A 13,123-nucleotide genomic window follows, 5' to 3' on the forward strand; every position below is an offset into this window, starting at 1 on the left:
TGCAAGAACCACCGGCATGTCCTGGAAATTATGCTAGAAACCGTCATCCCGCAAGATGTGGGGGAAAGGCAGAGCTCGAGGGGGCCCCACCTGTGGACAGTTAAATCCAGTGTGACAAAGGCTACTCTGCAAGTATCAGTTACGATACCCTGAGCACTCCATGGGGAAGCTTTAAAAAGTATATTAATTTAAATACACTCCAGGTTCATATACTAGATACTTCAATTATAGATATTTTCTCCTTAAAAATGGCTGATGTATGTAGGTTATTTTTTTGTATGTCATCATGGAAAATACAATTTTTAACCCAATAATGAACAGTTTTGTGTATATATGTATATAGTATTACAGATAGTAAATTGCATTGACTGGTTTTTAAATATTAAATGAAAAAAAATTAAATGAAACTTTCATCCTGAGATACACCCACTTGGTCATGGTGTCCAATCCTTTTATATACTGTTGCATTCAAAAGCTAACATTTCGTTGGGGTTTTTGACTCTAAGTTTATGAGAGATATTGGTCTTTAGTTTCTTTTCTTTTAATCTCTTTTTCTGATTTAATATCAGGGTAAATATCACTGCTCTCTTAGAGTGATTTGGGTAGTCTTCTCTCCTCTTCAGTTTTCCAGAAGAGTTTGTGCAGGCCTTGTATTATTATTATTCCTTAAAATGTTTGGTAAAGTTCTCAAGTAAAATTGAGCCTGAAGGATTTTTTGGGAGGGATTTTAATTCTAAGTTCATTTTAGGAGGGACCAGGGATTGAACCCAGGACCTTGTACACGGGAAGCAGGTGCTCAACCACGGAGCTGCGTCTGCTCCCCGTAAATTCAATATCATTGATAGTTATAGAACCAGTCAGGCTATTTCTTCTTGAGTGAATTGAGGTGGTTTGTGTCTTTCAATGAATATGTCCATTTCATCCAAGTCACCAAAGTGTTGATGTCACAGTTTTAGTCCTGCACTCTGATTCCTGCTGTTGGTCATTTGAAGATTCTTTCTCTCTTTTTCCTAACCATGTGGCTAGAGGTTCATCAATTTTATTTATGTCATCAATACATCATATTTCTCATGGATTCTTTTTTTTCTATTTTATTAATTTCTGCTCTTACCCTACTTATTAATTTCTCCCTGAGAAATCTCTGATATGAGTAGAGCCACGCTAGTACTATTTTAATTAGTTCTACTATGGTATATGTCTTTTCTCATCTTTTCGTTTTTAACCTATTTGTGCATTTTTATGAGGTGGGATTCTTGTAGACACACTGTTATTGGGTCCTGCTTTTTTATTCAATCTGACACTCTCTTTTAGTTGGTATGCTTAGACTATTTACATTTAATGTGATTAATAATGTGGATTTTAATCTACCATCTTTTTGCTTTTATATGATTGGGTTTAAATTTACCATCTTGCTATTTTTTCTGTGTGTCTCATCTGTTATTTGTTCTCTTTCCTTCTTTTGGATCAAGTATTTTTTTATTACATTTTATTATATTTGATCATTTTTAATGGTTTATTAGCTATATCTATTTGTTTTTGTTTTTACTGGTTGTTTTAGGTGTGCAATATATATCTTTTTGTTGTCACAGTCTACTTTCAAGTGATTTATACTTCTGATTCCCCCATTCTGGCCTTTGTTTTATAGTTGTCATACATTTATTTATACATGTATTATAAAATCCCAATTTATATTTTACAGTCAATTCGCTTTTAAAGATAGAAAAATAAAAGTCTCGTGTATTATATTTCCATAACTCCATTGCTTGAGTGGACCTGCTTTCGGTGTGCTTTCATTTCCTTTCTGCCTGACGTACTTCAGCGTTTCTAGTAGTTGCACATGCTGGGCATGAATTCATTCAGCGTTGGTATGTCCAGGGAAGTGTTCACCTCACCTTCATTGTTATAGATTTTCTGAGTCTGGGATTCTAGGTTGACTGTACTCTGAACTCCAATTACATATTTTAAAGATACTGTTCCACTGCCTTCTTTTGCTTACATTGTTTCCAAAAAGAAGTCTGCTGTATTCTTATCTTTGCTTCTTTGTACTTAATTTTTTTTTTATAACTTTTAAGATTTTCTCTTTATCACTGCCTTTAAGAAATTTTGTTTTTATTTGCCTTGCCTTCATGTTTCTTGTGCTTTGGATTTGTTGAGTTTCTTAGATCCGTGAGTTTATGGTTTTCATTGAATTGGAAATTTTCCACCATTATAGCTTCAAAATTTTGCCTCTTCTCTTTTCCTGGGACTATAATTACATGTATATTAGGCCATCTAAGGCTGTCTCACAGATCACTGATTCTCTGTTAACTTTTAATTCAGCCTTTTTTTTAAGTTCTGTATTTTATTTTCTATAATTTATATGATTATGTCTTTAATTTCAATGATGGTTTCTCGTTATTTTAGCAATGCATCATGAGAAATTCAGTTTCTTTTTCGTCTAATAATTGACATTTAAGAAGAATTTAAACTCTGGTCCCTTGAGTTTTTTCAAATCTGGATGGTAATTCTCCACTTATTGTGCTTTTCATGATATGCTTTGTCTTGATGACTTGAAATGCAACTGCAATTCTCATGAATTTAATAATATAAGATATTTGTATTGGGCCATTTCCTTTCTTCTTTCTCCTCTGTTGAGTTCTGTGGGAACGCAATTCTTTTGCTACATTTCTTGAAGGACTCTTGTGCACATGGTGCTCTGATTGTTGCCCTGTTTTAAATGTGATCAAATTATTTAAAGCCAGGCCTTGGTGGTAGACAAGACCTTGCCAGCAAAGAAGGATAATCGTAATGTCATGTCTCTCTCAGGGGCCGTGGGTAGGGGGCCATGGGTAGGGGGCCGTGGGTAGGCTGCCGGCTGAGCTTGACACTGTGCTGGTTGCTGTGACTTCAGAGGGCCTCTGGGTGTCTCCCACCCGGTGGAGACAGGCCATCTCCAGTCCAGCTAGGGTGCACCATCTACACGCATCTCTGGAGCTAGAACGTGGATCTCTAAGACACGTGGTGTCTCAGCACAAGTCCTCAGCCTCGTGCGGGTGGGTGGAGCGTGTTAGGGTGGGAAGCTGTGCGGAGGGAGAGCGTTTCAGTGTTTAGTGAGGTCTTCTGAGATTTTCAGCGCCTCTCTGCCGAGCCAGTGGGAACCCGAGGAGAGTGGTCTTGATTCGTGTAGGCGTCATGCCTCGTGGTGAAAGGGAAGCACGCTCAGGAGGAAGGTGGGCTTCAGAGCAAAGGTCCCCTGCCCCACCCCAGCTTTGGAGGGTCTGCAGCCTGCTGGGCAGTACAGAGGAGTGAGTCCCCTCTCCTGCCCCCTCCTGCCCCACCCCTCACCAGCACAGTCTCACTGTTGCTGAGCATCCACCTCAAGGAGTTGGCAGCTAATTGTGAAGACAATAGCGGGTAGAAGATTTAAGGGTTTTTCCCACTCACAAGAATATTTGCAGCTATGAATCTTTTCTTCAAAAATTGAAACTTAGTGGTTACCGTAGGTTCTGAGGGGAGGAGAAGGGAAGAATAGAATAGAGGGAGCATAGCGTATTTTTAGGGCATTAGAATTGTTCTGCATGATCTTGCAATAGCAGATACGGGCCGTTGTAAATTTTGTCAAAACCTGTAAAAGTGAACAGTCTAAAATGTAAACCATAATGTAAACCACTGACCATGGTTAGTAGCAATGCTTCAGTATTTGTACATCAACTGTAACAAATGGACCGTCCACATGTAAAATGTTATTAAAAGGGGAGATGGGAAGAGAGGGAGGGCACTGGGTCTATGGGAATACCCTATATTTTCCATGTGACTTTTCTGTAACCTAAAGCTTCTTTGAAGATAAAATGAAAAAAAAAATAAGACACTAGAGGAATATATGGAAGAAAATGTCACTGTATGTACAACAGATCTTATAGTGATGAAAGATACCAAGTCTAAAAATTTTTTATATTCAAATTTTTATTGTATTTTGTTTTTTAAAAAATGTATTCATTTATTTTGCCCCTCCCTCATTGGTTTGTGCTTGCTGTCTGCTTTCTGTGTTCATTTGTTGTGTGTTCTTCCGTATCTGCTTGTCTTCTCTTTAGGCATCACTGGGAACCAATCCTGGGACCTCCCAGAGTGGGAGAGGGGTGCCCAATTTCTTGGGCCACCTCAACTCCCTGGTCTGCTGCTTCTCTTATTGTCTCTTGTCTGTGTCTCTTTTTGTTGCATCATCTTGCTGATCCAGTTCTCCATGCAGGCCAGCATTCTGCGTGGGCCAGCACTCTGCATGGCCAGCTCTCTCTCAGGTCAGCTCACTGCACTGGCCTGCTTGCCTTCACCAGGAGGCCCTGGGAATCGAATCCTAGGGTTTCCCATATTGTAGACAAGAGCCCATTTGCTTAAGCCATGTCTACTTCCCTTATTTGTTATTTTAAAAACCATTATTATTTCATTTTCCTATTAATTTTATTTGGTTATTTTGTTGAATTATTGGAAAAGTTTTGGATCACAGAAGGGTCACAGCTGTGGCAGGGAGGATCACTGGTGTGGGGTATCAGTGGTGGGGGGATATATGGGAAAGGGTATACCTGGGACATATGAATATGTTCAGGTGTTCATGGGATGTTGTCCTGGTAGGAGGAGACCCACACAATAACCGAAAGAATATTGAATTGTCATACGAGAGAGTTCTGCTACATTCTCTAATAGGATGGCAAGAATCCCCCGAGTACAAGGACATTGCCTAGAGGAAGACAGACTGTTATGCCAGACCCTTGATATTGATGATTGTACTTTTAAATCTTTTCTTGTGAAATTGAAGTTTATCCTAGTATTATATATTGCCTAAGAGTTGCCTCCTGAAAACCTCCTTGTTGCTCAGATGTGGCCTCTCTCTAAGCCAAACTCAACATATAAATGTACTACCTTTTCCCCAGTGTGGGACATGACTCCCAGGGATGAGCCTCCCTGGCACCAAGAGATTACTACCAAGCATCAGTTAGCAATGCATCTGGAAAAAGACCTTGACCAAAAGGGGGAAATATTTAATACAAATGAGTTTTTATGGCTAAGAAATTTCAAAGTGAGTTGGGAGGTCATTCCAGAGGTTACACTTATACACACCTCAGCAGAATCTCATTGACTGCCACAGTAAACATTGCCTCAAACAGTGGGGCCCCTGAGGGCTCTAGAGACATCTAGACACTGTAAGCAGTACAGACAAGCTTGGGAATTTGACATGCTGTCAGTAGGACTTACTTTGGAATATATGCACCCCAGTGTAATAGTTAGACTCATTTATAATTTCCCTACATGTGGCTTTTCTCCCCCTTTTATCTGAACTTATCATTTGCACTATACATGTTAAATATATGTCCCAGAGACTTAAATCTTTGGTCTGTTCATGTGCCAGTTGATCTCTGAATCTCAGCAGAGTTGCAATACTTAGTCTCCAGTTCATTGGACTCACCCAGGACAACTAACAAGGAGATGATGATAGACAACATTTATCCCAGGGAACAGAGAGTCTACAACTGCAAGCAAGATAGTTCCATCCATCTTCCCCATGGATTCTAAGCCCCCCTCTCAATTAGAAAAAGAGTGGGCATCACCATCCCCAAATCTTCAAGATTGGGGAATTAAAAGTGTAATAAAGTAGAATTCTTATTATTATATTATAGACTTATTATTATTCCAGCAATGCAAGAGCTTTTATCACAGATATAAAGGCAGTGACCACCAGAGCTTCTGAGAGAATGCAGAGGGAATAATAGGTGTAATATGGGGGCATTTTCGGGGCATTGGAGTTGTGCTGCATGACATTGCAATGATGGATACTGGCCATTATATATTTTGTCATAACCTATGAAATTGTATGGGACAGAGTCTAAACTATGATATAAACTATATTCTTTTTTTTTTTAAGATTTATTTATTTAGCTTTATTTCTCTTCCCTCCCCCCCGCCCCAGTTGTCTATTCTCTGTGTCCATTTGCTGTGTGTCCTTGTTTTTGTCTGCTTCTGTTGTTGTCAGTGGTATGGGAATCATCAGCTCTCCATGTGTGTGGCGCCATTCCTGGGCAGGCTGCACTTTTTTCATGCTGGGCAGCTCTCCTTACGGGGCGCACTCCTTGCACGTGGGGCCCCCTACGCGGGGACATCTGAGTGACACAGCACTCCCTGCGCGCATCAACACTGCACATGGGCCAGCTCCACACAGGTCAAGGAGGCCCAGGGTTTGAACCATGGACCTCACATGTGGTAGGCGGACACCCTAACCACTGGGCCAAGTCCACTTCCCATAAACTATGTTCTTTGGTTAGTAGCAGTGCTTCAGTATGTGTTCATCAATTGTAACAAATATACCACACTAATGAAGGAGATTGTTAATGTGGTAAAGTGTGGGAGGGAGAGGGAATGGGGCATATAGGAATACCATATATACATATATATATATATATTTTTTTTTTTTTTTTTTTTTGAGGACTGGAGGTCATGGATTGAACCCGGGACCTCGTATGCAGGAAGCTGGCGCTCAACCACTGAGCCACGTCGGTTTCCCTGAGCTGGTCTTTTTGTCTGTTTCATTTGTTGTTTGTTTCTTTTGTTTTTTTTTTAGGAGGTACTGGGAACTGAACCCAGGATCTCCCATGTGGGAGGTGGGCATTCAGCTGTTTGAGCCACATCTCTTCCCCTCTATATTTTTTATGTAACATTTATGTAATCTAAAGCTTCTTTAAAAATTAAAATAAATGTTTAAAAAACATATTATGAAGCTACAAAAAAAAAAGAATATTTGCCTTTTAAATGAGAACAATTAAGGAGCATTCTGGGTATTCTGTTCCCAAAGGAATTAATGCTTAAGGATGGAACTGCAAGTAAAGGCCACCTATGAGGGGCTGGGGCCCTGCCCACAAATGTGTAGGTTCTGTGCCATCAGGTTTTTATGCAAAAATACATCTCTATTAACTTGGCACGGTCTTGTTTTATTTATTTATTTTTTTAAAAAAAGATTTATTTATTTATTTAATCCCCCCCCCCTCCCCCGGTTGTCTGTTCTCTGTGTCTATTTGCTGTGTCTTGTTTCTTTGTCCGCTTCTGTTGTCGTCAGCAGCAAGGGAAGTGTGGGCGGCGCCATTCCCGGGCAGGCTGCACTTTCTTTTGCGCTGGGCGGCTCTCCTTACGGGGCACACTCCTTGCGCGTGGGGCTCCCCTACGCGGGGGACACCCCCGCGTGGCAGGGCACTCCTTGCACGCATCAGCACTGTGCATGGGCCAGCTCCATACGGGTCAAGGAGGCCCGGGGTTTGAACCGCGGACCTCCCGTGTGGTAGGCGGACGCCCTAACCACTGGGCCAAGTCTGTTTCCCTGTCTTGTTTTAAATGTAATGTTAAGATTTAAAAATTAAGATTACTGATTTGGGGGGATTTCATGTATACATCCCAAGATAAATCTGTCAGCTTAGAATCTGGAAAAAAAAAGATAACCCATAGACTCCTGGTAAGTATAAAGCACGTATTTATTTGTCAGTGAGTTAGAGCTAAGGTGAAATGGCCTTAAGATATGTGTCGGTGCCCTGTTAGGTTTTGTTTGTAATTCTAGAATTGGCTTATATGTGCAAATTGCAAATCCCTAAACCAACATACTAGTCCTTTGAAAATTGTATGTTTCTAGAACTTTTGAAACAAGTATGATATTATTTTACTTCACCTTATTTTAGAAAAGATTTAGAGCACTAAAATGAGTGGATTAACAGTGTCCTCCAAGAGGATTTCTGTGCTTGCTCAGCTGGGTGAGATCTTTATTTTCTAACCCCACTGGCATTTATCTTTTAGGTATTCAGAGAATGACTACCTTCAGATTATCACAGATATACAGAGCTGCCCCTGGAAATGGCAAGCCAGAGAGTATGAGAATTTTAGGTAAGAAAAATTCATATTATACTATGAGATAAAAATGTTTTGTGCATTTTCTTTGTAGGAAGACTAGCCAACATGTTGTTAAAGTGTTAAGTAGGTCAAGTCCATTGGCAATGAAGTTGCTCTACCTTCGAAACCCTTAGCCTTCCCCACCCTTCCCACCCCCCCACCTCCCCATAGACATTTGTAATGTTACTGGAATTAACCATAAAAATCCCAAGTTCAAATGAAAGTTTTTATTACATGGCTCTTACCTGTTCTTTTATGTGCTATTCGTATTCAGTATGTATGTACGTACTGTAAATAAAATGAAATAATATTTACATTCTTGGAATGTTGTATGTATGTATGTTGTATGTATTGTAAATAAAATGAAGTGATATTTACATGTTTGGAATGTATGTACGTATGTTTGTATGAATTGCAAATAAAATGAAAGAGCATTTACACGTTTGGAATGTTTGGAAAACATAGAGGGAAAGAACTATCCATAATCCTATTGCTTTAGAACAAAAGCTATTTTCCTTTTCGCATATCTTCTTCTAGTTTTTAACACAAGAAGTATTATATTCAGGAGCAGAAGTTGCTCACATAACACAGGAAAGAGCCAGTCACTTGGAAAAAGAAGTTACCAGCTGGCAATGATAGAGCCACCCTGGAAAAGGAAGTGTCGGATGGCGATGATAGAGCCATCCTCTGTGCTTGGAGAGCGAGTATCTCAACTGCAGAGAAGTTAGGCTGTTAAAGCAACAGGCTGGGTGGTGCACGGCCCCTTGCCCGCCCCCCACCCCCGGCACCCCCCGTTCTGTGAGCTGCCCCCGTCTCTGTGCGGTCTGCAGGGCTTTGCCTGCCCGGCTCCTGGGCTGGGCTCCCACGCCTGAGGTCACGCTCTGAGAAGCCTCTGTCCTCCCCTGTTCTTAGTTTCAGAGTTGGCTTTATGCGCTGAGCCTTTAGAGCCCTGACTAGAGAGACCGCACTCCCCGCTCACACGCGCAGGAAACGCGCTGGGGGAAAGCAGCCCTTGCCGCGGCTGCCCTGCTGTGGCCCACCACCACTGCGGCCGGCCCGCCGCTCCGCGGGGCAGGGAGGGGCTCCCCGTGGGGCACGACCGCTGGCCACCCTCACGATTCCTTGTGGAAGCAGGAAGATCATGGATGGCGTGTCGAAGGCCAGGACTCAGGAGTACTTCTGAGGAGGAAAAGGATTTATTACAACCAGCCCGGCTCGGGGGCTCCTGTCCAAAACTCAAGCCCCGAGTAGGATTTTTGGGTCCCTTTTCTACAGAGGATGCAGGAGTGGGGAGTCAAACGGTGCTTCTATGCAAAAGGACTTTCTTTGTTTCTTAGAGTTATAGTTGTTTAAGTACCAGATAAGCTTGAATTAACACATACCCCCCCCAAATTCCAGGTAAGCTTGAGTTGACACATTTAGTCTGCATCCTCCCTGAATATCTACAGCCTATAGAGCCTACATCTCTTAATTGGCTTTCCGGGAACTAGGCAGAATGGAGTGGGTGGCAAGGTTACGAGAGGCGGGCTGCGGTTCTTACTGTGTGCTCACACACATGGCTAACGCTGGACTCTTAAGTTTCAGCAAGTTTACACACACAGCCCAGGTTATCCATGAAGAAACAGCCCCCCCAGCCCCGTCAATTCCCGTCACAGTGACGTTTATTTATTTACTTGAATATGTTATACGGTAATGCTCTTTTATGGGCATATTTGTAAATAAAATTATCTGAACTCTCAACAGAAGAGTGTGCAGTTAAGTCAATCAAGGACCCACTTTCCTAAATTGCTTGTATAGCTGGCCAAATTTGGGGAGTCTTTGGCTTGTTTCTAAAACTGGTATCATCCATTATTATCGGTTGTATCCCTGGCAGCCAAATAGTTTTCATCTCAGTTATTTATATGTGACCCCTAGAAAATGGTAATAGTCGTGTACAGCAGTTACAAATCCGGAAGAATCTGAGCAAGGGAACGTATTCAGAATCCATCTCCAACGCGATGGTTGAAACATCCAACAGTTGACACCTGGGGCTCCTTGAAAATCATGGGACTCTTGGGGTCACATGCTTTAAAAGCGCATCTTTTAACAGGGATTTGTTTCTTAAGTAAATATGCTACTTGCTAGCAAAGGGGGAAATCAGTAGAGCCACAAGTACTGGTGACGATTGCCACATTAAAGCTCCATAGGCCTGTTCCCTGCGCAGGCTGAGCAGCGGCCAGGGCCAGCGCGGCCGCCAGCGACGTGGCGCGACAGCAGGGCCTGGTTCCTTGTCGATTTCCAGTTCCTCATTGAAAGAGAAGAAAAACAGAGAGTCAGAGACAAAGGGGAATTTGGATCAGGCTGATAGTGCTGCTGACAAAGAGAAAGCTGCCGAAGGGAAATGGATTGCGAGACAAGACAATCTCGGGCAGGCTGGGTTTGCGCTGACATTGGGATAAATGAAAACTCAGAGAGAACATCGCCTCTCGGGAGAAGCGCCGACTGTTTCTGTTTACGACTAGCTGTGTAAGAGCCTGGGCATCCGGTTGCCTGTTTCCCACCGCGACAGCACGCGTCCTCTCTTCACCGATTCCTGACGTTTTCCTTGCTCAGCTCCTCATTGTGGGTCAGAGCGCAGAGCCCAGGGCTGGAGTCCTGCGCGGTCTGCGCCTTTGCTGGAAGCGCGGGAGGGAGCGGGACGTTTAGGCAGAGGCGGCTCCCCTGAGGCCACGTCGGGGGCCCCGGAGGCCCCTGAAATATGCGTGGAATCCCAGGTGCGTTTCTGGAAAGATGATTCCATCAGATTCTCAGGAATGACCCCCAACAAGGGCCAAAGTGTTTCTGAGTACGTGGGGACAGGCGGCTGCACCCCGCCCTCTGTTTGGGCAGTGTCGCCCCAAGACGGGTGCGGCTCGGTTCACGCCTCCCCACCACCCTCGTGTCCTGAGCCTCTGCTGTGAATCCTGTTCTGTGAGCTCCCCGTGAGCCTCGTCAAAGGGGAGTTTAAGTAAGAGGTGGAGGCCAGACTCCTGGGTGATCTTGCACCAAGTTCTGAAAATAGCAGGAAGCTGTGAAAAATGACAGCTTCCCACCACACTGAGAGGCCACCAGACCAGAGCAGGCCGGGGCGGGCCAGCGGCCAGCCAGCGAGCTGGGAGCGGCCCCGGGACACAGCAGGGTATGGGCCCTCCAGACGCAGAGTGGGCCCCATGGCATGCAGTGGGAACGGGCCCCAAGGGACAGCAGGGAAGGGTCCATGGGATGCAGAGTGGGGCTCATGGGACACAGTGGGGAACGGACCCCGGGGCGCAGAGCGGGCCCCCCGAGACGCCGTGGCCAGGACTGGCATCTGGTGCGTCCCAGCGCCACTGTCGCGTTTCCCAGGACCCAGCGCAGGCCCCTCGGCGCCCTGGGAGCAGGCCGCGCACAGGCTTTGCTTCGTCGCGAGCTCACGTTCCTTCCGGGCCTGGCCGTGCAACTGTGAAGAGGGCAGCGCGGCTGGGACGAGAAGGGGACAGACGGAAGGGCCGTGGGGACAGGCACAGCCACGCGTGCACCCGCCTCGCTTCCCGCTGGGCGGCCTCCCGCTGCCACGCTCGCTTGTCACAGCCCCGCTGGCGTCTGTCCCCAAGCACAGCCAGGGCCGGCGCTGCCTGGTGGGACATCTGCCTGGAGCGAGGAGAAAGGAACGCCGGCTTCTCGGCCCCCACCTCTCGTGCTCAGAAACGAGGGGCGTGCGCCCCGGCCGGTGCAGCACCTCGGGAGGCTCCTCGGCGCCCTGGAAGCTCGAGGGGGCGGGCGGCCTCCCCGGCAGGCCTCGGGGCTCAGTGGTTAGCAGTCGGGGCTCGGCCGCGCGCTGTAACTCCGGCGCTAGCTTTCTTGAACGGTTTCCCAGCACAGGGACGTACGCATCCGTGTAACCAGTCATAGAAATCTCCTAGGCACACTGGCTTCAGTCCTGGATTTTCATCGTAACGTTCACATTTCTCTTCAGAAATTCTCCCACGATTGCTGCTTTTTTCGTTTTCTTTTGGACCTTCCAATGCCATTTGATTTCTTTAACCAACACCACGTTTCATGGATGCGAGTTGGGATCCAAGATGATGGAACTGTCAATCTCGTATTTACTGAAAACTTAGTGGCAGTGAACAGTGCCATTAGGTAAAAGCACAGGTCTATTTTAAGACTCATGCGAATGAAATACTTCCAAATTAATTGTGAGAATAGATATTTGTGCCTGGTTACTTTGCTAGAGACAACTATTACACAGAAACAGTATTATTAAATCTCAAATTATCCCCTCAGGTTTGATTGAATTACAATGTCTTGAAAGTTATTCCTTTGTCTTCCTTCTGTGTTGGATATAGATCAAAGGATTACAACGCTGCGCTAGGTACTTCCAAACAGCTGCCAGGACGTTGCTTCCATTTTTATTTGAGCTCCCTGGAAAAAAATAGTGTGATGCAAAATAAATTTGCATACCCCTACACATAAATCAAATTTTTTATTATATGACATTTGCAATATTAGAACAGCATCATTTACTGACTTAGCTTTGTGAAAGGATATAATTCTGAAAAAAAAGTAGATGAATAAGTGATGAAAAATAAGTTTTTCTAGAAATCACAGAACTGAGCAACCACACTTCGTTTAACCAACAATGTTTCTGATATCTTCTGAAGTGTTTCTCTAAAAGCAACAGCTGTGGTTTGATTTTGTCTGGCGCCTGGGGAGTTTATACTTTTTTTCATTCTGTCAACACGTACTGAACTTCATTTTGCCCTGGAGCAGCAATACCTGGGGCGGAAGCCCAAGTCACCCGGTACGAGCATCTTTTGATCATCCAAGTCCTTGTCCACATTTCTGGCCACTCTTTCCTTCCCTCCATTTCCTCAGAATGTCTGCTCTTTAGGATTCATACAGATGTCCATGCTGATGGCTCACGGCAGTCGTGTTTTGTTTTTTATTGTGAGAAGGCTGTGTACTTTATTACAGGTGTGTCAGTCAGTTGGCAGTTTCCTCTGCTTCCAGACCATTTTTCACTGTTACTGTCCTATCATGCCATCTTCTATTTGTCATACCACACAGCAAGTCTGTGCATTTAGAGAAACAACAAAACCCCACCGTGTCACTGCTGCTGCAGTGAAAAATAGAAACTGGCTCCTGTATCTTTAGGTACTATTTCCTCTCTCTAATCTTCAGAATATAAACTTTGCCATTAAAAAAAGGCATCAAGCCCGTATGGGAG

General features: G+C 44.3%; 1 protein-coding gene across 1 annotated transcript in view; it reads left to right on the plus strand.

Moving 5' to 3' along the window:
- The window catches only part of ST8SIA6 (ST8 alpha-N-acetyl-neuraminide alpha-2,8-sialyltransferase 6), an 85,677-nt gene that overhangs the window by 52,503 nt on the left and 20,051 nt on the right, over window positions 1-13,123 (plus strand). Inside the window, exon 4 of the mRNA XM_058297906.2 lies at window positions 7,804-7,890. Within this exon, the coding sequence (XP_058153889.1) occupies window positions 7,804-7,890 (87 nt within the window). The remainder of the gene's footprint in view (window positions 1-7,803; window positions 7,891-13,123) is intronic.

This window comes from Dasypus novemcinctus, chromosome 5 (genome assembly GCF_030445035.2).
Source record: "Dasypus novemcinctus isolate mDasNov1 chromosome 5, mDasNov1.1.hap2, whole genome shotgun sequence".
Taxonomy (NCBI): Eukaryota; Metazoa; Chordata; class Mammalia; order Cingulata; family Dasypodidae; genus Dasypus; species Dasypus novemcinctus.